At 44.3% G+C, this 26,899-nt stretch overlaps 1 protein-coding gene across 2 annotated transcripts in view; it reads right to left on the reverse strand.

Annotated features, from left to right (window-relative positions):
• CADM4 (cell adhesion molecule 4) overlaps positions 1–26,899 on the reverse strand; it is a 338,959-nt gene that overhangs the window by 5,102 nt on the left and 306,958 nt on the right. For both annotated transcript variants that reach the window (XM_073570668.1, XM_073570669.1), the window contains exons 7-8: positions 3,297–3,469; positions 2,852–2,980 (exon numbers count right to left, since the gene is read on the reverse strand). In XM_073570668.1, the coding sequence (XP_073426769.1) occupies positions 2,852–2,980; positions 3,297–3,469 (302 nt within the window). The remainder of the gene's footprint in view (positions 1–2,851; positions 2,981–3,296; positions 3,470–26,899) is intronic.

A 26,899-nucleotide genomic window follows, 5' to 3' on the forward strand; every position in this document is an offset into this window, starting at 1 on the left:
GAGCTCAAAAGGAGGAATGCGTAACTGTACACAGCCTAGAGCTGCGATCTCCAACCAAAGGCCCTCTAGCTGCTACACAACCATACAAAATGCAGCATTTCGCAGTTTGTGCACACTGATATGGTTTTGGTTTTACAACAGCTGGAGGGCCACTACCTTAAATGTCATCCTGTGTTGTATACTAATGATACAAAATTACACACTGCCACCTATAGGTTAGAAATATTCCCAACCAATAGTTGGCGTTCTTAATATATCTGACCAATAGGTAGCCTTTGTATCATCATTCCCAACCAATAGGTGACGTTGTGTTATTATTCCTAATCAATAGGCGGTGTTCTTAATAATAACACAATGCCACCTATTGGTCAGAAATTCTCCACTTATTGGTCGAGAACAACAACACAAAGCCACCAATTGGTTGGGAATATTTATACAAGGCCACCTGTTGGTCGAAAATATTTATACAAGGCCACTATTGGTAGGGAATATTAACACAAGGCCTCCTACTGGTTGGTAATATTAACACAAGGCTACCTACTGGTCAGGAATATTTACACAAGGCCACCTGTTAGTTGGAAATATTTACACACGGCCATCTATTGATTGGGAACATTACCACATAGGCCACCTACTGGTTGGGAATTTTAACAAAAGGCCATCTATTGGTAGGGAATTTTAAACACAAGGCCACCTGTTGGTCGGGAATAATAACACATGGCAACCTATTGGTCGGGAATATTAACAAAAGGTCTCCTTACTGGTTGGGAATATTAACACAAGTCCACCTGTTAGTCAGGAATATTAACACGAGGCCAACCATTGGCTAGGAATATTAACACAAGGCCACCTACTGGTGGGGAATATTAACAACAGGCCTCCTACAGGTCGGGAAGATTAATACAAGGCCATTTGTTAGTTGGAAATATTTACACAAGGCCACCTACTTACTAGTCAGAAATATTAACAAAAGGCCTCCTACTGGTTGGCAAAATTAACAAAAGGCCTCCTATTGGTCGAGAGTATTTACACAAGGCCACCTATTGGTTGGGAATTTTAACAAAAGGCCATCTATTGGTAGGGAATTTTAAACACAAGGGCACCTGTTGGTCGGGAATATTATCAAAAGGTCTCCTTCTGGTCCACCTGTTAGTCAGGAATATTAACACGAGGCCAACCATTGGCAAGGAATATTAACACAAGGCCACCTATTGGTCAGGAGTATTTACACAAGGCCACCTCTAAGGGTATGTTTCCACGGTCCGTAATGGCAGTGCTTTGGACGCAGCTCCGCCTAAAGCGCTGCCGGCTTTTGTACATGCAGTGATTCCGCATGTGTTCATTGAACACATGCGGAATCACCGCATCCTATACATAGACTGTAATTTATCTTGTGGAGACTGAGCGTCTCCGCAAGATAAATAGACATGCTGCGGTCTATAAAGTCGTGCCGCATGTGCGTATACTCAGGTCTGCCATCTGCATCTTTAAATGCATAGTGGAGATGGGATTTAATAAAATACCCTCCACTATACTGTAACATCTGGCCGCTGCAGATTGGACGCTGCGGCTGTACGCAAGGTCCAATCCGCAGCGTTTCCTGACCGTGGAAACAAACCCTTAGGAATATTAACACAAAGCCGACTATTGGTCAAGAGTATTTACACAAGGCCACCTACTGGTGTGTAATATTAACAACAGGCCTCCTACAGGTCGGGAAGATTAATACAAGCCACTTGTTAGTTTGAAATATTTACACAAGGCCACCTACTGGTGGGGAATATCAACTACAGCCACCTACTGGTGGGGAATATTAACTACAGGTCGGGAAGATTAACACAAGGCCACCTGTTAGTTGGAAATATTTACACAAGGCCACCTACTGGTGGGGAATATCAACTACAGCCACCTACTGGTGGGGAATATTAACTACAGGTCGGGAAGATTAACACAAGGCCACCTGTTAGTTGGAAATATTTACACAAGGCCACCTACTTACTAGTCAGAAATATTAACAAAAGGCCTCCTACTGGTTGGGAATATTAACAAAAGGCCTCCTATTGGTCGGGAGTATTTACACATGGCCACCTATTGGTCGGGAACATTAACACAAGGCTACCTACTGGTCGGAAATATTAACACAATGCCACCTACTGGTCGGGAATATTAACACAAGGCCATCTATTGGTCGAGAATATTAACACAAGGCCATCTATTGGTCTGGAATATTAACACAAGGCCACCTACTGGTGGGGAATATTAACAGGCCTCCTACAAGTCGGGAATTTTAACACAAGGCCAGGCCACCTGTTGGTCGGAAATAACACCACAAGGCCATCTATTGGTTGGGAACATTACACAAGGCCACCGATTGGTCAGGAATATTATCAAAAGGCCAACTATTGGTTGGGAATTTTAAAGACAAGGCCACCTATTGGTCAGAAATATCAACACAAGGCCACCTACTGGTCGGGAATATTGACACAAGGCCACCAGTTAGTAGAGAATATTAACACAAGGCCACCTCCTGGTTGGAAATATTGACATAAGGTCACCTATTGGTTGGGAACATTAACTCAAGGCCACCTACTGGTCGGGAATATTAACAAAAGGCCACCTACTGGTCGGGAATATTGACACAAGGCCACCGGTTAGTTGGGAATATTAACACAAGGCCATCCATTAGTTGGGAAAATGAACACAAGGCCACCTGTTGACTGGGAACATTAACACAAGGCCACCTACTTGTCAGGAATATTAGCAAAAGGCCAGCTATTGGTCGGGAATGTTAATACAAAGCCTCCCACTGGTCGAAATATTAACACAATTAAAGAGCTTCACTATTTCTTACCTTTTTGCCGGACAGAACACCAGACCATTACAATAAGGACGCAAATAACAAGGAAGACCAGAAGTGCCAAAATGCCACCTATGATCGCATAAGGGACTTGGGTTTGGGCTTCAATGATCGCTCCGGGGTCTGCAGGAAACAATAAAAGGTCAGGTATGAAATTATGGCAATATATTATATCTTGTGTTTGGATAGCAATATTTATAATACTGGGATTTCACATGGTGAACAGCATATGGCTGTAAGACCACAAGTCTTAGCCAAAAGTCTATAGGCACCAGCTCAGCAGATAAACTGTCCAAAGGGCTCTCCATGGCTTGCTGACCCTTCCTTTACAATCCTCATGCTTGGTCTATATGCACAGTTACATCCTATACAAAGATTAATTCCTGCCAACATCTATTTTATCCTCTACAACCCCCACTACATCATGCCCACTACTCACCGTACACAACCAGCACATATTGGTCAGAGGAACGGCCATGCTTGTTAGAGACCTGGCAGGTGTAGGTTCCATTGTCTTGCAGGCTGAGAGATGGAAAGGTCAGAAGCTCACCCTGGATCTGTGCTCTTTCCGGTAACGTATCATTTAGACGGCTCCAGATGATGTCATCCGGCCTGAGAGGATGAGAATGTGTCAGTAACACTCCGATTCCAACAAAGCGACATACCAGGCCCTGACCTGAGAGGGGTGATGGGGTGCACATAGAACCCTAATACTGGGAAGAGTTTTCTTATAATATTAATCCTATTGGATATATTGTCACACCGACACATATAAGACAAACAACTCCCAACAGTGTTTTGGGATATCTCGAGCCAAGAGAAAAGGCATGGAAGGTCACATCTGTGGCTCCTTATGTGCCCTAGGGGACACAGCTCCAGTTGGCCTACCTCCCAACTCATGGCTTTTCAGCTGCGGGAAATCTACAACTTTTTTCAGGACCTGAGATGTAGTTTTACTATAGCCAGGGAGCTACATGTTGGAGATCAGTGCTCCACCTCATGGATGGCGAGTATATGTCCAGGAACTATCCAAGGTCCGTGCCATACTACAAATAATGGACGGATAGTCTAACAAGCACCAGACCCTCCTGAACTAGAGCATATGTGGTGGCCAGAGCCAGAAGAGGTCACCGTATTGGTTCCTGCTATGAACCACTCGTCTTTCCAGATGCCCTTTTGCACAAATGTCCATAATCCCCAATATACACAAGTGATGGCGTTTTTTTTTCCTCCATTAGTTGGTGAGATCTAGCCTTTCATATTCCTCCTAAGGAGCCATCAAAAATCTGACCTTCTGGTACAAGACACAATCCACATAGGGAATTATATTTCTCAGACTCTAAAAAAAAATGGCAAAAACTGACTTTTTTTTTTTTTAATCTCTGGGTCAGATAAATACTAGTCATTGAGAGAAAATTAACATTTATGTCAATAATTCCCAACATTCGCAGCCTCACACACCTCCATGTCCCAAACCATCGCTTGATTATAGACGCTTTGCTGATTATCACTATTAACGCCACATATCCTGGGGCTTTGTTGCGGCAGATCGCTCATGGTATTGATTTCTGTACCGTGGGGGGTAAAGCTTCCAGCGAATACATTTCATGGACCGAACTCTCCATAGTATGCAGCTGCATAATTTATGAGCCATTTTATATATTTACTGCAGGTTGGCGGGTGACGTGGGTTTGGATTTTCGCAGTCTGGCGTCTCAGGCTCTCAATACAACAATGGTGCATGTACAGCGCAAAGTATAAAATGTCACCAGGGTTGGTTACCAAGTCTCGTATTAAGCATATCTGCACCACTGAGGTAGCAGAGCGGACCCTGCATCAATGGAGGGTCATGAGGACGTCTTAACCTGATCTACATTTAATTTCACCAAGCTGCATTTTGTGCTCCAAAACTGTACTTCACAATGGGAGATATTGGCTGCAGGTCATGGAAGTCATATCTTTCGAGTATTTCACCAAGACAATTAATCTTGTATACTCAAGTCCTCATGTCATGTCCCAATCGCTTTTAGGTCTAGTGTAAAAGAAAAAAAAAAAGTAGGAATGCCCACGTGACAGCCCACACACCTCTGAGGCCAAGCAATGCACACACTATTATGGTTAACATTCACCATACCTCCCAGCTCTGAAGGAAAAGATTGAGGGACACTTTCTCCTACGCATGGAGCATGCATTAGAATTTTTTTTTTACACTATGCCACACCCTTGACTCGCCCCCTCTGTTTCCCATTTTATGGACTCCACACAGTATGATGCCCCAGAGAGGCCCGCACACAGTATGATGTCCCAGAGAGGCCCGCACACAGTATGATGTCCCAGAGAGACCCGCACACAGTGTGATGTCCCAGAGAGACCTGCACACAGTGTGATGTCCCAGAGAGACCCGCACACAGTATCATGTCCCAGAGAGGCCCTCACACAGTATGATGTCCCAGAGAGAGACCCGCACGCAGTATAATGTCCCAGAGAGGCCCGCACGCAGTATAATGTCCCAGAGAACCGCACAGTGTGATGTCCCAGAGAGACCCGCACACAGTATGATGTCCCAGAGAGACCCCCACACACAGTGTGATGTCCCAGAGAGGCCCTCACACAGTATCATGTCCCAGAGAGGCCCTCACACAGTATCATGTCCCAGAGAGACCCGCACACAGTATCATGTCCCAGAGAGACCCGCACACAGTGTGATGTCCCAGAGAGGCCCGCACACAGTATCATGTCCCAGAGAGGCCCTCACACAGTATCATGTCCCAGAGAGGCCCGCACACAGTATGATGTCCCAGAGAGACCCGCACACAGTGTGATGTCCCAGAGAGACCCGCACACAGCGTGATGTCCCAGAGAGACCCCCACGCAGCGTGATGTCGCAGAGAGACCCACACACATTGTGATGCCCCAGAGAGACCCGCACACAGTGTGATGTCCCAGAGAGAACCGCACAGTGTGATGTCCCAGAGAGACCCGCACACAGTGTGATGTCCCAGAGAGGCCCACACACCGTGTGATGTCCCAGAGAGGCCCACACACCGTGTGATGTCCCAGAGAGGCCCACACACCGTGTGATGTCCCAGAGAGGCCCACACACAGCGTGATGTCCCAGAGAGACCCGCACACAGCGTGATGTCCCAGAGAGACCCCCACGCAGCGTGATGTCGCAGAGAGACCCACACACATTGTGATGCCCCAGAGAGACCCGCACACAGTGTGATGTCCCAGAGAGAACCGCACAGTGTGATGTCCCAGAGAGACCCGCACACAGTGTGATGTCCCAGAGAGGCCCACACACCGTGTGATGTCCCAGAGAGGCCCACACACCGTGTGATGTCCCAGAGAGGCCCACACACCGTGTGATGTCCCAGAGAGGCCCACACACCGTGTGATGTCCCAGAGAGGCCCACACACCGTGTGATGTCCCAGAGAGGCCCACACACCGTGTGATGTCCCAGAGAGGCCCACACACAGTGTGATGTCCCAGAGAGGCCCACACACAGTGTGATGTCCCAGAGAGGCCCACACACAGTGTGATGTCCCAGAGAGGCCCACACACAGTGTGATGTCCCAGAGAGGCCCACACACAGTGTGATGTCCCAGAGAGGCCCGCACACAGTGTGATGCCCCAGAGATGTCCACAAACAGTATGATGTCCCCGAGAAGTACACATTATGAAGCCCCCACAGTGCCCACCCAACACCATCCCATGCTCTCATCAGATCATAGCAGAACACTAAACGGTTAGGCTCCAAAAAATGATGTTGCCTATCCCTAGGATAGGGGATAACTTGCTGATTGCAGGGAATATGACCACTGGGACCACCAGTGATCCCGAAAATTAGGTCTTGGGAAACTCATCCCAAATGGAGTGGAGGGCTCTATTCATTGTCTATGGGACCTTCAGGAGCTGCGCTCAGCTATTTCCAGCAATCCCATAGACAAATGGCTGCACATGCCCACCTCTGCTCAATTCAGGATGAGGCGGCAGAGCCCTGATCTCGAGATCACTGGGGTTTCCAGTAATTGGAACCTCATCGATCAGCCTAAAAAATGGACAGGAGATAGCTTTATTTGTTGGAAATAGCTCTTTAACCTGAATTATAACCCTTTAAGATGCTAGACTGGTGCACTCGGCGTTAATGCCCTGCTCGCAAGTCGTCATATAAATGTATTTGTTTGTTTTTTCTATATTTAGTTGGATCTTAAAATGTATGTTCTAGTCTTGCGTAGTCGCCATAATGTGCTCTTCCTGGAGAAAAATGTTCATTCTTCTAGTGAACTGTCCCTCCCACAAGTCAGCTTAATTAGAAAGTATGAATTTTTGTTTCCAGAAGACTGGCACCTCACATGGGTATAATGGACTGTAACCACTGGGGCTTCCCAAGTGACTGCCACGCTGCGCCACATGCACCGGAGATTTACAGCTTATATTGTGCAGCGGTGCAAGAACTCACTACAGCTCCAGGATATGGACGTCTCATCTAGAAGCTCACTGCCGATACACTTGCCAAGGGCCTTCGGTGGCAGCTCGGCTTTATATCGCATGAATTTACATGTCTAATTAGGGAAAGCTTCCGAAAGGCAAATCTAAAAGCACTTACTATTTCACCTTTTGGTTAGTCAGGCAGGAGATGGACAGGAATATATTACAGGATGATAGTTATGGGTCCCTTAAAGGAACACTCCAGTTAAGAAAAGCGGATACATTTTCTGGTGTGAGAAAAGGTGCTTTATAGAATTGGGGGGAATTTTTTTTTTCCCAAAAAAACCCCAGCTCCTTCCTGGCTACAGATTGTGCCAGGATATTTCACTTAAAGACACAGTACAAGGCACAGCCCAGATAAAAGAATAAGAGCCCCCCTTATTTTTTTCTAATCGCGGATGTCTTTAAAAGGATCTGTTACCGTACTTTTCCTAAATGTGTTTTTTTTCCCACCTGGTGTAAATGCTGCTGTTCCCCTGAATCCGTTGTTGTTTTTCTTTTGTTTCTGCGCCTTTCCATTGCAGAGATATGGCCTCCTCTTTCCTGTACATAATTCTGACAATTTTAGCCAAGTGGGTGTGATCCTCAATTCTTTTCTTAAGTACCACACCCAGTTGACTAACAAAATTAAATTTATATACAGGAAAGAGGAGGCCATATCTCAGGAACAAAAAGGAGCAGGAAAAAAAGAAAATTAACTCCGGATTCAGGAGAAAAGAGGCTTTTATGCCAAGTAAGAAAAACAAGACATATTTATAGAAAGTCATAGACGGTTAATCATTTACAAATTCAGCTCTGAAAACAAATATAATGGGGTGGTAAAGTGATAACTCTGAGATGTCAAGCTCTTTAACTGAATGAAATGACCGTGTTTGAAATAACGCCACAACACCATGATTTGTGTCAAATGACATACTCGGCTCTGCTGCATCCCTAAAGATAAGTGTCAGAGACTATTATCAAACAACATGGTTCACCACTTGTTGGTCGATAGGTGCTCCAGAGCCGTAATACTTAGGATGAGCTCTTATAACACTGATAATCAGCTTTCCATGAATAACAATGAGACAAAACAGCGAATTTCAGATCACCAAGGGCGGAGAAGACCATTGTGAAGGTCAGCCTGACCTTCATGACAACAGGTAAAATTATCAAATGGTTACAGTGCACGAAAGGAGTATGCTACATTTCTGTAATTAATTTAAATTAATGTTATATATAGTAGTTATAGTCTTGTACATAGGGGCAGTATTAGTTATATTCTTGTACATAGGAGCAGTATTATAGTAGTTATATTCTTGTACATAGGAGCAGTATTATAGTAGTTATATTCTTGTATATACAGGCAGTAGAAGTAGTAGTTATATTCTTGTACATAGGAGCAATATTATAGTAGTTATATTCTTGTACATAGGGGGCAGTATTATAGTAGTTATATTCTTGTACATGGGGGCAGTATTATAGTAGTTATATCCCTGTACATAGGAGCAGTATAATAGTAGTTATATTGTACATAGGGGCAGTATTATAGTAGTTATATTCTTGTACATAGGGGCAGTATTATAGTAGTTATATTCTTGTACATGGTGGCAGTATTATAGTAGTTATATCTCTGTACATAGGGGCAGTATTATAGTAGCTATATTCTTGTACATAGGGGCAGTATTATAGTAGTTATAGTCTTGTATATAGGAGCAGTATTATAGTAGTTATAGTCTTGTACATAGGAGCAGTATTATAGTAGTTATATTCTTGTACATGGTGGCAGTATTATAGTAGTTATATCTCTGTACATAGGGGCAGTATTATAGTAGCTATATTCTTGTACATAGGGGCAGTATTATAGTAGTTATAGTCTTGTACATAGGAGCAGTATTATAGTAGTTATATTCTTGTACATGGTGGCAGTATTATAGTAGTTATATCTCTGTACATAGGGGCAGTATTATAGTAGCTATATTCTTGTACATAGGGGCAGTATTATAGTAGTTATAGTCTTGTACATAGGGTGCAGTATTATAGTATAGTCTTGTACATAGGAGCAGTATTACAGTAGTTATATTCTTGTATATACAGGCAGTATATTAGTTATATTCTTGTACATGGTGGCAGTATTCTAGTAGTTATATTCTTGTACATAGGAGAAGTATTCTAGTAGTTATTCTTGTACATAGGGACAGTATTATAGTAGTTATAGTCTTGTACATAGGAGCAGTATTATAGTAGCTATATTCTTGTACATAGGAGCAGTATTATAGTAGCTATATTCTTGTATATACAGGCAGTATTATAGTAGTTATATTCTTGTACATGGGGGCAGTATTATAGTAGTTATATTCTTGTACATAGGGGGCAGTATTATAGTAGTTATATTCTTGTATATACAGGCAGTATTATAGTAGTTATATTCTTGTATATACAGGCAGTATTATAGTAGTTATATTCTTGTATATACAGGCAGTATTATAGTAGTTATATTCTTGTACATAGGGGCAGTATTATAGTAGTTATATTCTTGTACATGGGGGCAGTATTATAGTAGTTATATTCTTGTACATAGGGGGCAGTATTATAGTAGTTATAGTCTTGTATATACAGGCAGTATTATATTAGTTATATTCTTGTACATGGTGGCAGTATTCTAGTAGTTATATTCTTGTACATAGAGACAGTATTATAGTAGTTATTCTTGTACATAGGGACAGTATTATAGTAGTTATATTCTTGTATATACAGGCAGTATTATAGTAGTTATATTCTTGTACATGGGGGCAGTATTATAGTAGTTATATTCTTGTACATAGGGGGCAGTATTATAGTAGTTATATTCTTGAACATAGGAGGCAGTATTATAGTAGTTATATTCTTGAACATAGGAGCAGTATTATAGTAGTTATTCTTGTACATAGGGGTAGTGTTATAGTAGTTATAGTCTTGTACATAGGAGCAGTATAGCAGTTATAGTATTGTACATAGGGGCAGTATTTTATTAGTTATATTCTTGTACAATGGGGCAGTATTATAGTAGTTATATTCTTGTACATAGGAGCAGTATTATAGGAGTTATATTCTTGTACATGGGGGGCAGTAGTATAGGAGTTATTCTTGTACATAGGGTCAGTATTATAGTAGTTATATTTTTATACATAGGGGTAGTGTTATAGTAGTTATATTCTTGTACATAGGAACAGTATAGCAGTTATAGTCTTGTACATAGGGGCAGTATTGTAATAGTTATATTCTTGTATATAGGGGCAGTATTATAGTAGTTATATTCTTGTACATATGGGGCAGTATTATAGTAGTTATATTCTTGTATAAAGGGGCAGTATTATAGTAGATATATTTTTGTATATAGCAACAGTAGTTATATTCTTGTATAGAGCATGTAGTAGTATATTAGGGGTGTTTTTGCACACAGGTGGGGAAATATGATGGTTGTATTTATGTTGAGTTCTTCCTCTACTAGAAAACAGGCTTTATTTTCCTTTCTCTTACACCTTATAACTATATCATGAAACGACTTGATAAACTCTGGGGGCCCAGGTTGAGGAGCAAAGCTTTCCCTTACACCAGACACAATGCGTCTCCACAATAGCTCAGCATTACTTAATAAATGCTATTCTTGTATCACACAGCTTAATACACTCTGCTATATGAGATAGAGGACGGAGAAGAAATGTCGCCTTTACCCATACTGCTTAACAACCTTGGTAATAGCGTAATACAGCTTAACAACTTCAGTCATTGTCTGGAGCCTTTTAACAACCCCTGTCTGACAGCCCAGCGCTGCCTAATAAACTCTGTCCTATAGTTGCAGACAATCTGAGCTGTTACCCGCCAGTGTTTGAAGGGCAAATACTGCAACTAAGCTATAAATCACGATATCTCAACAAAAATAGGGTAGTGGCATAATCACCATAGTGGCAGAGCAAGCGACTGATTCCTCTGCCTGTCCTGCCACTGTGAAAGCAGCCACCACTAGGGGGAGCGCAAAGCATACAGGATCCTATTGAATTCAATACAACCGGTGTCAGGAAAATATGAATAATCCCTAAAATTCTATGTACACTTTCAGTGCTTGTGCTGCCCCACCACCTATTAGGTTTGTGCAGTGTAAACACGAAGCCTATGTCCAGGTACATAGCTGCTCTTTCCCTCCCCTCTCCCTCTTTCTCCCTGTTAAAATGTCCAGCCACATGTTCCTTTGTTTATTTCAGATCAAATTTAATAACACACAATAAGCCCAGAGACAGGAAACCTATATTTTTGGGATCGGCATAATTAAAGCTACATGCAGCAGCGTTTTGCAGCTTGTGCGTCCACCAAAAACCAAGAAAAGGGTATATGCATACCTCCCAACTTTTGAAGAAGGGAAAGAGGGACAAGGGCTGCGTGTGCCGAATTTTAGGCCACGTCCTGACCACACCCATTTCACAACTAGTAACACCCATGTCCACACCCATTTAGCACTGCTGATCACACTGACTGGTACTGAGGGCACAGTGGCTGGCATTATGGGCACAGTGGCTGGTACTGAGGAAAAGAAAGAAAGAAAACAGAGAGAAAGAAAGAAAACAGAGAGAAAGAAAGAAAACAGAGAGAAAGAAAGAAAACAGAGAGAAAGAAAGAAAACAGAGAAAAAAAGAAAACAAAGAAAAAGGAGCGCGAGATAGAAAGAACAGAGACAAAGAAGAAAGAACAGAGAAAGAAAGAAAGAGGGGAAAGAAAGAACAGAGAGAACAAAGAAAAAGAACAGAGAGAGAATGAGCAAGGAAAAACAGCGAAAGAAAGGGAAAGAAAGAACAGAGAGAAAGAGAGGGGACAGAAAAAAAGAACAGAGAAAGAAATAAAGAACAGAGAGAGAAAGATGAACAGAGAGAGAAAGAAAGAAAGAGGGGAAAGAAAGAACAGAGAGAACAGATAGAAAGAAAGAACAGAGAGAAAATAAGAAGGGAAAGAAAGAGAGCAGAGAGCGAAAGAAAACAGAAAGAAAGGGGAAAGAAAGAACAGAAAAAGAGAAAAAGAACAGAGAGAAAGAAAGAGGGGACAGAAAAAAGAACAGAGAGAGAAAGATAGAGGGGAAAGAAAGAACAGAGTGAGAGAAAGAAAGAACAGAGAGTGACAGAAAGAAAGAACAGAGAGAAAGAAAGGGGGAAAGTAAAAAAGAAAGAATAGAGAGAGAGAGAAAGAAAGAACAGAGAGAGAAAGAAAGGGGAAAGAAAGAAAGGACAGAGAGAAAGAGGGGACAGAAAAAAGAACACAGGGAGAGTGAAAAAGAACAGAGAGAAAGAAAGAAAGAGGGGAAAGAAAGAACAGAGAGAAAGAAAGAAAGAGGGGAAAGAAAGAACAGAGAGAAAGAAAGAACAGAGATAGAGAGAAAGAAAGATAGAGCGGAAAGAAAGAAAGAACAGAGAGAGAGAAAGAAAGCGGGGAAAGAAAGAACAGAGAGGGAGAGAAAGAAAGAAGTAAAGAAAGAGGGGAAAGAAAGAAAGAGGGGAAAGAAAGAAAGAGGGGAAAGAAAGAAAGAGGGGAAAGAAAGAAAGAGGGGAAAGAAAGAATGAGGGGAAAGAAAGAACAGAGAGAGAAAGAAAGAAGAGAGAGAAAGAAAGATAGATAGAGAGGGAAAGAAAGAACAGAGAGAGAAAGAAACAGAGAGAAAGAACAGAGAAAGAAAGAAACAGAGAGGGAAAAAGAAAGAACAGAGAAAGAAACAGAGAGAAAGAAAGAAAAATTCTATAAAAGATACTATAGCAGCCCGGCTCCCATTGTAATGCCCACCTGAGTCTCCCAATGCAGGACATATCATGATCCGCTCACATGGCCGGCATCCCCGATTACAAGGTGATCCTGCTGTCCGTGCTTTCGGAGGAGGACATGGTGATGGATCTGAAGCATTCCCTGAAGTGTCTCCATGGCTTCATCACAATCTCCTCATGACATCAGCTCAGACCTAGTTTCTCATTTGTTTCATTGTGCATTCTGTTCATATAAGGGGTGTGACCGCCCTGTTTCTGAGTTGGGAAATCCATCCTGTCTGGCCTATGCTTTTACTGGTGATTCAGTCCCTCGGTCTTTGTTCACATTTACGTCACTTGACAAGTGGAAAGGTTTTAAATACAAGAGTTAGGACTGTCCCACAACGGTTGCCATGACGTGGCGGGATGGCTTGTACATTCTTTTGATCAAAATTATGTTCACTAAATACCCTTATTATTATTACTACCTTCATGCAATTTTTGCAATTTATTTTTTACTTTTTTATTTTAGAATATTTGTTTTTTGTTTTCTCTGTGTAAAGGTCGTGTGTTTATATACATTTCCATTTTGCATACAAATTAATTTACTTTTTCAGCTCAGACCTAGTTGCACACCCCATACACACTCGACTCCGCTCCGCACACCTCGTACACACGCGGTTCCGCTCCGTACACCTTGTACACACACACGGCTCTGTTACATCCACCCTGTAAATCCCTCCTGACCCCACACAGAAACTTCACCTCATCCAGCACCATGACAACCAGCTCAGCAGAGACCTGCATACACGGAGGCCCCTGATCATGTGACCCCTGACTCCTCCCCTCCTGTGACCTCATCACAGATCCTGTGCGCACAGCCACAGAACAGCCTAGCGACATCATTGCAGGCTGCGGTGGGTCTCTCTGGGAGGGCGAGGATGGGGTCAGTGCATGGGGGAGCGTGGCGGCTCAGTGCAGTGCGGGAAAAATAGAGTCCCGGGCGGGGGGTTCAAAAACGGGACTGTCCCGCGAGAATCAGGACAGTTGGGAGGTATGGGTATATGCCTTACAGTCATACATAAGCATATGATGTTGGGTCTTAAATTAAAGAGAAATTTGTACGCAAACATATGATACCCCTGTCGTCTCTGTGAGCTACCTAGCCCGAGATATGGCTTGCAGAAGTTTTTCAATAACTTTCTAAAGGGAGCGTATCCAGCCCACCCTGTGAGGTCAGCATGGGGGGAGTCCCTTGGTTTTGGGCAAAGGTATAAAGCTCAGATGCTCATTCAGGAGTGTGTTCAGACCTGGGGAAGACAGCTATCTGCCATCCATGCTGTGGACTGAATCTTTATGCTTCGGAACTCCCCTCCCCTCATCAACACGTCATACCAGTGACTGAGATGTAGTAAGTTCTTATTTTAATCCTCTTTTATTTGTAACTGTTGTATATATCGTATTGTCTATTTTTGCAATATCTTCTGTATTTTTGTAAACACTGCCTATATTTTCTGGAGTAAATCTATAAAATTTACTAGTTTCATTTTCATTGCTTTATGAACGAACCGCCACGTCCTCCGCACTAAACTACGCTATCTTGTGGGTGGGCTCCTGACCCGATATTGGTTTTAATGTCAAACGAGGAGCTGGTGGCAGTAAAGTGTTCTGGGGGGATTTGAGAGACCCTGGCAGTGACGGATTGGAAGTTAATGTGTGTATTTCCATCCTGAGACTGGGGATATACATACCGCCCTCACTGCAGAGTGCCCAATAGCCAGTACACGGCAAGGCATCATTTCTGGCGACTATTTATCCTAGGTGATAAGAGACCTAGGTGACTGATAACACAGGATCTACCATTCACAATAGATGATGTCACAGCTCACCTCCTCCTCCTTACAATGACTGATCACACCTCTATATACAGTAAATAACACAGGATCTACCATTCACAATAGATGTCACAGCTCACCTCCTCCTGTACAATGACAGATAATACCTCTATCTACAGTAAATAATACAGGATCTACCATTCACAATAGATGTCACAGCTCACCTCCTCCTGTACAATGACAGATAATACCTCTATCTACAGTAAATAACACAGTATCCACCATTCACAATAGGTAATGTTAGGCTATGTGCACACGCTGCGGATTGGTCTGCCGATTTTTCCGCACGGATTTTGTAAAATCCGCAGGTCAAAAGACCTGCGGTTTATCTGCGGATTAGCCTGCGGTTTTGCCCTGCGGTTTATCATTTCTACAATGAAGGAGATGGCAAACCACAGCGGAATCCGCAGAAAAGAATGACATGTCAATTCTTTCTGCGGATTGGAAACTGCAGCAAAAACCGCACAGAAATTCCGCACCATCTGCACCGCGGTTTCCATTTTCCATAGGATATAATGGTACTGTACAACGCAGCTAATTCTGCTGCAGAATCCGCAGGGCCAAAACCGCTGCGGATCCGCAGCAGAATCCACAGCGTGTGCACATACCCTTAAAGCTCACCTCCTTTCCCTCCTAGAAAATGACTGATAACACCTCTATATATAGTAGATAACACAAGATCCACCATTCACAATAGGTGATGTTACAGCTCACCTCCTCCTCCTCCTGTACAATGACAGATAACACCTCTATATACAATAGATAACACAAGATCCACCATTCACAATAGATGATGTCACAGCTTACTTCCTCCTGTACAATGACTGACCACACCTCTATATACAGTAGATAACAGGATCCACCATTCACAATAGGTGATGTCACAGCTCACTTCCTCCTCTTGTACAATGACTGACCACATCTCTATATACAGTAGATAACACAGGATCCACCATTCACAATAGGTGACATCACAGCTCACCTCCTCCTGTACAATTATTATTATTATTTATTTATATAGCACCATTGATTCTATGGTGCTGTACATAAGAAGGGGTTATATACAAATTACAGATGTCACTTACAGTAAACAAACTAACAATGACAGACTGATACAGAGGGAAGAGGACCCTGCCCTTTCGGGCTTACATGCTACAGGATGATGGGGAAAAGACTGTAGGTTGGGGGGTTGCAGCAGTTCCGGTGTTGGTTGAGGTGATATCTCCAGTAGTGGTGAGGAGGTAGTGGGGTCATTGCAGGCTGTAGGCTTTCTTGAAGAAGTGGGTTTTCAGGTTCCGTCTGAAGGATCCGAATGTGGTTGATAGTCGGACATGTTGGGGCAAAGAATTCCAGAGGATGGGGGATATTCGGGAGAAGTATTTGAGGCGGTTGGGTGAGGAACGAATAAGTGTGGAGGAGAGAAGGAGGTCTTGGGAGGATCGGAGATTACGTGAGGGAAGGTATAGGGAGATTAGTTCAGAGATATATGGGGGAGACAGGTTATAGATGGCCTTGTAGGTCAGTATTAGTAATTTGAACTGGATACGCTGAGGGAATGGAAGCCAGTGAAGAGATTTGCAGAGGGGAGAAGCGGATGAGTAGCGAGGGGAGAGATGAATTAGTCGGGCAGCAGAGTTAAGGATGGACTGGAGATTTGCGAGGGTGTTAGCAGGGAGACCACAGAAAAGGATGTTGCAGTAGTCGAGGCGAGAGATCATGAGGACGTGCACAAGCATTTTAGTAGATTGAGGGTTGAGGAAAGCATGGATTCTGGAAATATTTTTGAGCTGGAGGCAACAGGAGGTAGAAAGAGCTTGGATGTGTGGTTTGAAGGACAGGGCAGAGTCAAGAGTTACTCTGAGGCAACGGACTTCCGGTACTGGGGAAAGCGTGATGTCATTAATTGTGATAGATAGGTCAGGTAAGGAAGATCTGAGAGATGGAGGAAAGATGATGAGTTCGGATTTGTCCACATTGAGCTTGAGGAAGCGACAGGAGAAGGAGGATATGGCTAATAGACACTCCGGGATTCTGGAAAGCAGAGAGGTGACGTGTGGGCCAGAGAGGTAGATCTGAGTGTCGTCAGCATAAAGGTGGTACTGGAATCCATGGGACTTTATGAGTTGACCCAGGCCAAGGGTATAAATTGAGAAGAGTAGGGGTCCTAGAACAGAGCCTTGGGGGACTCCAACAGAGAGAGGGCTGGATGAGGAGGTAGTGTGGGAGTGGGAGACGCTGAATGTGCTGTTGGAGGGGTATGAGGAGAACCAGGATAGGGCGAGGTCTTTGATGCCAACGGAGGAGAGGATTTGTAGTTGGAGGCAGTGGTCAACTGTGTCGAAAGCAGAGGACAGGTCTAGAAGCAGGCTGTAAGTAGGTCATTAGTAATTTTGGTCAGGGCTGTCTCAGTGTAGTGATGGGGGCAGAAACCAGATTGTAGATTGTCAAAGAGCAAGTTAGATGAGAGGTAGGAGGAAAGTTCAGCGTGGACGTGCAGCTCCAGCAGTTTGGAAGCGAATAGGAGCAGTGATATTGGGCGATAGCTGGACATAGCGGTTGGGTCGAGGGTTGGCTTTTTAAGGATAGGCGTGATTGTGGCATGTTTAAAAGCAGAAGGGAAGGTACCGGACGTTAGCGATAGGTTGAAGAGGTGGGTAAGGGATGGGATAAGTGTGGTGGTGAGGTTGGGGAGGAGGTGGGATGGGATGGGGTCAAGTGCACAGGTTGTGAGGTGTGATTTGGAGAAGAGGCAATTAAGCTCCCCTTCAGTGATGTTGGAGAGGGAGGTTATGGGGTTTGGGCATTGGTCTGGTATACAAAGGGGTTGTGGTGGTTGAATAATGAAGACTTGCCTTGTTTGGGCGATCTTATTTTTGAAGTGTGTGGCAAAGTCCTCAGCAGAGATGAGGGAGGTTGGCGGGGGGCAGTGGTGGGCGGAGGAGGGAGTTGAAAGTTTTGAATAACTGTTTGGGATTGTAGGATAGGGAAGATACGAGGGTTGTGAAGTAGGCCTGTTTAGCAGAGGTGAGGGCAGATTTAAAAGCAAGTGTTGCTTGTTTGAATGCAGTGAAGTCGTCTTGTGAATTTGTTTTGTTCCAACGCCGATCTGTAGCCCTGGACACTTGCCGGAGCTTTTTAGTGGTGTTATTGTGCCAGGGTTGTCTGTTGGTACGTCGCATTCTGCCATGAACGAGAGGGGCAACCGTGTCAATAGCTGATGCAAGAGTGGCATTGTAGAAAGCAGTGGCACTGTGTGTCTTGGAGTGAGGATATGGATGCTAGTGGTAGAATAGAGTCAGAGAGTACAATGACTGATAATACCGCTATATACAGTATATAACACAGGATCCACCATTCACAATAGGTGATGTCACAGCTCACCTTTTCCTTCCTAATTTATATAACAGGTAATTAAATGTAGAATTAATTAAATCTCTCGCCCCCTAGTGGCCTTATTATGTGCTATTTGAACTTTTTTAGTGTTATTAGAATAAATTAATTACCAGTACATAAATACCCCCTTACACTCTCACCTGCCCCCCAAATCTTTTAATTATATTTACTGCAGCTTCTGAAGGAGACAACCTGGTGCTGAATAATTCAGTCTGCGTCTATCGCACTGTGATATGTGGTTGAATCTCGTTCAAATTAAATTTTGTCAATAATATTCTTCAATTTTTCATAAAAATTTGCCCAGAGGGGGGCAGTGTTTTAATAAAAAGGTCCTATCAAGTCCTGAAAGCTGGTGAGCCGACGCTTTCCTACTTCTTCGATTTATGTATCAGGAAATTAAGATTAAAGTTTTTTTTTACTTCCAACATAAAAAAAAATACATTAAAAAAATGAAAATGTGAAAACCAGCAGCAGCAGCCGCCACAATACGGATCTTTTGTTTTTTTCACTTTGGAGAGCAGATATAGGAAAAGCATGCTGACCCAGTGAAGTGCGGCCGCCGCTGCATACAGGGAAGCAGCTGGGGAGAATTAGCGACGTGAGAAAATGGCCATTTGTGATACAACTGGCTCCGTCTCTTCTTCCCCCAGAACAAAGGACTGCAAATGTGTTTGCATTGAGTTCAGACAAAGAGCGTTAAATGGCGAGGTGACCGCCCGACACAGAGGAGGCGACTGAAGAACGTCATGCCGGATGGATTGCTTTACAGCCGCGGTATTCTCCTCAGCTCGCTAATAACTCATCCCGTGGTTGCATTTAACTTTTGGACATAATAGCAACTAATTCCGCCATATAACAATGGCGTGGCGTGGGCACGGGGCAGCGGTCGTGCCAAGCGATACGCAGCTCAGAGGCTCAGAAGAAGCAATCACAGAACGTACAGTGGATAGCGGATAGCCAAGATTTTCTCCCAAGCTATACCCGTGTCATTAGGAGGGGCCCGTCTGCCACGTAGGAAGACCCCCAGCTGTGTGGCTCTAGTGAAAAAGAATGGGAGGAAGGCCATTTTAAGACACCCATAATAGCAGCGCCATAAGATGAATACACAATATCGCAATATTGTGCTCAAAAGGGGTTGGCATCCTCACAACGAAAACAACACAGCTCCATACACTGAGTAATGGTTGTTTTCATAACTTCAATGGGAACTGAGCTGCAGTGCCCAAGAATGGCCACAACAGGGTGCTGTTCTGCTCTGTACATTATTATTATGCATTTATATAGCTCCATTTATTCCATGGCGCTTTACATGTGAAAAGGGGAAATATAGACAAGTATAATAAACATGTGAAAGACAAGGGACACACAAGTACATAAGGAGAGGAGACCCTGCCTGCGGGGGCTCACAGTCTACAGGGATGGGCGAGGATACAGTAGGAGAGGGTAGAGCAGGTCGTGCAGTGGTTCAGTAGACCGAGGATCATTGCAGGCTGTACGCTTGGCGGAACAGGTGGGTCTTCAGGTTCTTCTTGAAGGCTTCCGTTGATGGTGAGAGTCTGATGTGTTGCGGCAGAGAGTTCCAGAGTATGGGGGCTGGGGAATAGCGGGGAGACAGGTGGATTAGTTGGGCAGCAGAGTGTAGGATGGACTAGAGTGTAGCCAGAGTGCTAGAGGGGAGGCCAGAGAGTAGGCGGTTGCAGTAGTCGAGGCGGGACATAAGAGCATGCGCTAGTGTTTTTGTGGTTTCGTGGTTGAGGAATGAGCGGATACGGGAAATATTTTTGAGTTTGAGGCGGCAGGAGGAGGCGAGGGCTTGGATATGTGGTTTGAAAGAGAGCGCAGAGTCGAGGATCACCCCAAGGCACAGAGCGTGCGGGACTGGGGAAAGAAAGCAGCCATTGATGGATAGGTCTGGTGGAGGGGTAGAGTGAGATGGGGGAAAGATGATGAATTCTGTTTTGTCCATGTTCAGTTTGAGAAAGCGAGCAGAGAAGGCGGCTGAGATAGCAGACAGACATTGTGGGATTTCAGTCAGTAAGGAGGCGAGGTTGGGTCCAGATAGGTAGATCTGCGTGTCATCGGCATAGACGTGATACTGAAAACCGTAGGATTCTATGAGCTGTCCCAAGCCAAAGGTGTAGATGGAGAATAGTAGGGGTCCTAGGACAGAGCCTTGAGGAACACCAACAGACAGGGGGCGAGGTGAGGAAGTGGTGTGTGAGAGGGAGACACTAAATGTTCGGTCTGTTAGTTATGATGAGATCCAGGATAGGGCCAAGTCTGTGATGCCAAGAGATGAGAGAGTCTGTAGCAGGAGGGAATGGTCTACGGTGTCGAAGGCAGAGGACAAGTCCAGGAGAAGGACAGAGTAGTGTCGCTTGCTCTTGGCAGTTACTAAGTCGTGACTTTAGTTAGGGCAGTTTCAGTTGAGTGATGCGGTCGGAAGCCAGACTGTAACCGGTCAAAGAGGGAATAGGAGGAGAGGTGGGAGGACAGTTCAAGATATACATGCTGTTCCAGTAGTTTTGAGGCGTAAGGGAGAAGAGATATTGGGCGATAGTTAGACACAGAGGATGGATCAAGGGAGGGCTTTTTGAGGATGGGTGTGATTGAGGCATGTTTGAAGGATGAGGGAAAGACTCCATTTGTAAGTGAAAGGTTGAAGAGGTGTGTTAGAGATGGGATGAAGACTGTGGCCAAGTTAGGGATGAGGTGAGACGGGAGTGGGTCGAGGGCACAAGTGGTGAGTTGTGATCTTGACAGAAGGGTGGAGACCTTACATCTAGCCAATGACTTATCACTGACCCCGGGCTTCAAATCCTCAACAATCCAATATAGGTGACCTAAAAGCCCAAAGTCCTGGATGACCCCTTTGTCACAGTACTATAAAGAATTTATATAATATTGCCATACACTACTTGGTATAACATATAGTGCCGGAATATAAACACTATTCAATATTTTATACCCCAACACATAGTGTGCACATAATACAGCCATATACTGCTTGTTATAAAGTTGCATAGAGAAAATATAACACCATGAAACAACTTAGATAAAAGTGCTATATAATGCGTAAATAATGTTGCCATATAGTGCTAAATACCAAACCATACAGTCATATACTGCTTGGTATAACATATAGTGTTTATTACCACCATTCAATTCTTTATACCATACCGTATAGTGTGCATATAATAATGCCATATACAGCTTGGTATAATATATAGTGCCATGATCAGGCCATGGTAGTATTGCCTTAATATTAATAACTTTTAATGCTTTATACTACTCCATAAGTGTTCACATAATACCGGCATATAGAGATATTACATATCACCATGAGCTGACCAACCTAGATAACATTGCCATAGGATGCTTATACAATACGGCTATATAGTGCTTAATGCAAAACTATATAGTGCTCATATAATACGGCCAGATATCATTTGCTATAGAAAAGTAGATAAGTTATGACCGTGCATAGATCCATCCACTATACTACTGCCATATAGTGCCCAACATACAGTACTTATCTTTTGTCTATTTAGCTTTATTGCAAAAGCAACATATGATGCATATGGCCCTGTATAACATCTACTGACATGATCAGACCATCATAGCAGTGTCAGAAAAAGGCTATATAATGCCACCATACAGTGATTAATACAGCAGCATGCAGTATTCAAATACTGCCGCCATATTCTGTTTATATTATAATGCCGTATAGAGAAGATAGTATGGCCACAATAGGAGTGCCATACCTACTGACTTAATACTAATTCCACAATATATACTACAATACTGCCGTATTACAGCATAATACAGTGCTAGAATAATACCGTCACTCTGTGCCCAAATAACACAGCCATATACTGATTAAATAATAATGTCATATAGAGAAGAAATAGCATATATGCCATGATCTAAAAAGACGTTATAATCCCACTATACAGTGCATAATCCGACACCATGCTGACAGTGAGGTCAAAGTAGCAGTGTCATATAACACCTAAATAATAATACCGTAATAAATACATCAATACAGCCAAAATAGAAGACAATACTTCCCCTCAAATCAACCACCACTCAGTGTCTGGATAATACAGACATACAGTATAGTGCATACATAAGTATGCTGTATGGAGAATAAATACCGTATGGCGCGACCATACAGAAGTGCCCCTATACCATCACTTGATGCGGTACTATACAGTACCCACATAATACCGCTTACACAAGAGTGAGGTATAGAGAAGACATCAAATGTGCCAGTGGGTGGCCATGACAAAAGTGCCATATAATAGCGAAATACTGCCGCCATACAATGCTTTACATAGTACCGACACTATACTGCCATACAGCAAAGATAACTCATACAATTTTAAAATAAACAAACGAAGCTTAAAAGGACAGGGTAGAAAGTGTCCCTTTAAGTGTTTAGTGATGCTTTACAGGTGTGCAGGTCTCTGCCGGTGTGCGCACGACATGTGCTCGGCACTCAGTATCCACAGTCAGTGAACCATCAGCAGTTTTATTATGTGAGGCATATCTGACGGAGGATTAGATTTGCGCTCAGCAGTTTTGTCTTGTATGACTCGGATTTTTATATACAAATTTGCTCCACAATATTTCCCATGAGGCCGACAAAAATACAAGTTCATGGCAGAAATAGAGCAAAACTGAACCTCCATAAAGCGATACAGAACAGTCAGAAGTATCTGGGGTCAAGAAAAAACTATTATCTACAGTACGTGTGTATCTGTGTGTGTTAATTATACATTGCAGCTTGTGATCAGGGCCCTCACTCCTCCTCTGCTGTACAACATCCGGCCCCTCTCCCTCCGCTGTATAACATCCGGCGACCGGCCCCTCGCCCTCCGCTGTATAACATCCGGCCCCTCGCCCTCCGCTGTATAACATCCGGCCCCTCGCCCTCCGCTGTATAACATCCGGCCCCTCGCCCTCCGCTGTATAACATCCGGCCCCTCGCCCTCTGCTGTATAACATCCGGCCCCTCGCCCTCCGCTGTATAACATCCGGCCCCTCAGCCTCCGCTGTATAACATCCGGTCCCTCAGCCTCCGCTGCATAACATCCGGCCCCTCGCCCTCCGCTGTATAACATCCGGCCCCTCGCCCTCCGCTGTATAACATCTGACACCTCGCTCTCGGTGTATAACATCCGGCCGCTCGCCGCCCTCCGATGTATGACATCCGGCCCCCAGGTGAATATCATCCGACACCATTTCCCCCCCGGTGTATAACATCTGGCCCCTCGACCTCCACCGTATAATATCCGGCCCCACGCCCTCCAATGGATAACATCCGGCCCCTCCTGTGTATAACATTTGGCATCTCGCCCCCCCGGTGTATAACATTTGACCTCTCGCCCCCCCCCCCCGTGAACAACATCCGGCCATTCGCTCCCAGTGTAGTATAATCTCCGCTCCTCACTATGCTGTTAACCCCTGCCAACATGTTACACAACAGTCAGTGGTCCAGAGCTCCCTGATACCAGCGCTGTCCTGTAATAGAAGCCACCAGGGTAACAAGTCTGTTCATGACATTTCTTCCTCTTAAATCTTCCCCCCATCACCTGTGAGTGACATTATTGAGAAGTGGAAGGAACTGCTGCGACTCAGCCACAAAAGGGGAGACCCTGTAGCGTTACAGAGCAGAGAGACAAGTGCTGATAAGCATAGGGTAGAAAAGTCACCAACACTGCTGATTCCATAACTGCAGAGCCCAGACCTCCTCTGGTATTAATAGAAGGACAAACACTATGCCCTCTCCAGGAGCTTCATGGCCGAGCAGCTACATGCAGCCGTACAACACCAAGCACAATGCCAAGCGTTGGATGGAGTGGTGTAAAGCTGCCACATTGGGCTCTGGAGGAAACATGTTTTTTGCAGTGACAGATCACACTTTTCTATCTGCGTCTGATGGAGGAGTCTGGGTTTGGTGATTCCAGGAGAACGTTACCTCCTGACCGCATTGTGCCCTTACACAGATGGTGGAGGAGGATAATGCTATGGGCTGCTATGAGGGGGCGGCTTTGGCCACTTAATTCGAGTGATGGGAAATATTAATACTTCAAGACATTGTGGACAATTGTAGCTTCAGCTTTGTAGGAAAAGTTTGGGGAAAGCCCTTTTCTGTCCCCCATGACTGTGCCCAGTGCACAAGGTCCATGCAGACATGGTGGGGGGAGTTTGGTGGAACAACACGACCGGCCACACAGAGCCCAGACCTCAACCCCATCCAACACCTATTTATAGAGGAGATTGTGGCCACGGCCTTTCCCCAACATCGGGGTATGACCTCACAAATGCTCTTCTAGAGGAAGGGGCAAAAATTCCCACAGATGCCTCCAAAATCTTAGCTATGGTGATAAAGTGCAGGATCATAAAAGTTCCTTTTCGTTGCTTTTTGAGCGACCAGTCAGAACCAGCAAAAAAAGCAATGTGGTGCCATAACCCAGCTCCAGTGGTCCCCAGATACATTTAGGTTGATGCGCCACCAGCCGGTCAGGTCTGTCATCCCAACCTGAGAGCGACCACTTCTCCCATCGCTTTACATTGTTTGTGGCCGCCTCTAGCTTTGTGTGTTGTAATAATCCTGCTAAAAAAAATGCTGGGGTGTAGGTTGTTCTCCGAACAGATGAAAAAGTGTCTCCTATAATAAAACTCAAGTGTCCCTCTTTGTGCGATTGAGATGTTGAGAGGTTTCACACAATAAAACAACTTTACCGAGCGTCCCTGCTCAAATCCTCCAGACTGATTACACTAGGAATTTCATCAGCCCCGACAGGTGGACGAGTGCTCTTCAAGTGGACACGGCGCTTACACGAGATGTAGGATGAAATATAAAAGCCTGCAGAAAAATATTCACATATTACAATGACTAAGAACTGGTGGGGCAGGAATCACGTGCTCCTCACTACTTCTACATGTCATATCAGCCAAACGTAACTTCTTTTCAAAGTTGGCCTGATTTTGCCAGGACTGTCCTAAATTTTTGCTAAATCCATCAGTTTTTAGGCTGAAAAATGGGTGATGTTTGCCAAAACCCAACTCATAAGTGGGCTTCGCCCTACGATTTTTGTACCTCTTGGGCGGGGCTTAAACATCCCTATTTTTTACCAATGTTGCAAATTTTTCAATGGCTACGATTAGTTTTCTTCATAGTGTAGAGGATGACAATTTGCATATTTTTTACCCATGAGCCATTCATCTCCATACACCACATGGATCCTAATTAAAGCTCCTCTTTTTTTGTCAATAGGGGGAACTATATTTGATCTTTTGATGAGTCAACTAACTTCCCAAAGTTCATCATGCCTCCATAATGGACTTGGAAATTGGCAGCGTCTATCTGAACCAGAGTATTAGTCATTCCCATTCTTAGGGCCCCGTCACACATAGCGACTCACCAGCGATCCCGACAACGATATGAACTTGTCAGGATGGCTGGTGTGTCGCTACATGATTGCTGGTGAGCTGCCAAACAGGCAGCTTCACCAGCAATCAGGACAGCGACACACGGGTAACAAGCGACGCATGTCGCTTAGTTACCCGCAGTGTACGTTAGATACCAGCGCGCTGGTGCAGGGAGCTGGTAACCAAGGTACACAATCGGGTTTCTAAGCGCCGCGTGGCGCTTAGAAACCCGATGTTTACCTTGGTTACCAGCTCCAGCTCGCTGATCGCTGGTCTCCCGCCTGCCACACGCAGCGATGCATGCTGGCCAGCGGGAGACCAGCGATCAAAAAAAAGTCCTGGCCATTCGAGGACGATCATCGATACCCGGCAGGGGGGCCGGTCGCTGATAACTGTCACACACAGCGATCTCGCTGGTGAGATCGCTGTTGCATCACAAAACTTGTGACTCAGCAGCGATCTCGCTAGCGAGATCATTGTGTGCGACGGGGGCTTTATAGTGGCAGGTGTTACTCATATCGTGCACACCAGAGGGCGACCACAAGCACTACAATGTCAAAACTCCTCCCACTGCACAAACAATACAAAATCTCTGCTTCCTCCCAGCATGGCTGACGATGAAGTTCAGCAGCGAAAATTAAACATTTGGGAATTATTTTTTTAAAAACTGTCCACGCCACGTAACTTACGGCACTTTATAGTAACCACTGTCGTTAATTTCGGTCATGACTGGAGTTGCCCTTTAAAGACAAAGTACGGATATTACGGAGAATAGAGCATCGCATTAAGCTTGAAGAGGATGAAAGAGATTAAAGCTGTGGCTCCACGCTGAATATTAATGTCTCCGCGCTGTGCTATGCAGGCGTTCTGGAGCCTGGGAAGATTTGTCTCTGTTTTATGGGGTTTTCTGGAGAAGCGGACTGATTAGGATTCTTGGTGGTGTTTAGGGCTGCAGCGAGAGGCCGTTCGTCTGCTCTATTCCTGTGCCTGCCGCTGCAGTGCAAGATATATGGGGTGTGCAGGTCGTATTAAAACACGTTTTATGTTCTGCTTGCACGTCATTGGGATGTCTGTGGGGTTTATAT

This window comes from Dendrobates tinctorius, unplaced genomic scaffold (genome assembly GCF_039654945.1).
Source record: "Dendrobates tinctorius isolate UK_male_01 unplaced genomic scaffold, ASM3965494v1 ptg000028l, whole genome shotgun sequence".
NCBI classification, from domain to species: Eukaryota; Metazoa; Chordata; class Amphibia; order Anura; family Dendrobatidae; genus Dendrobates; species Dendrobates tinctorius.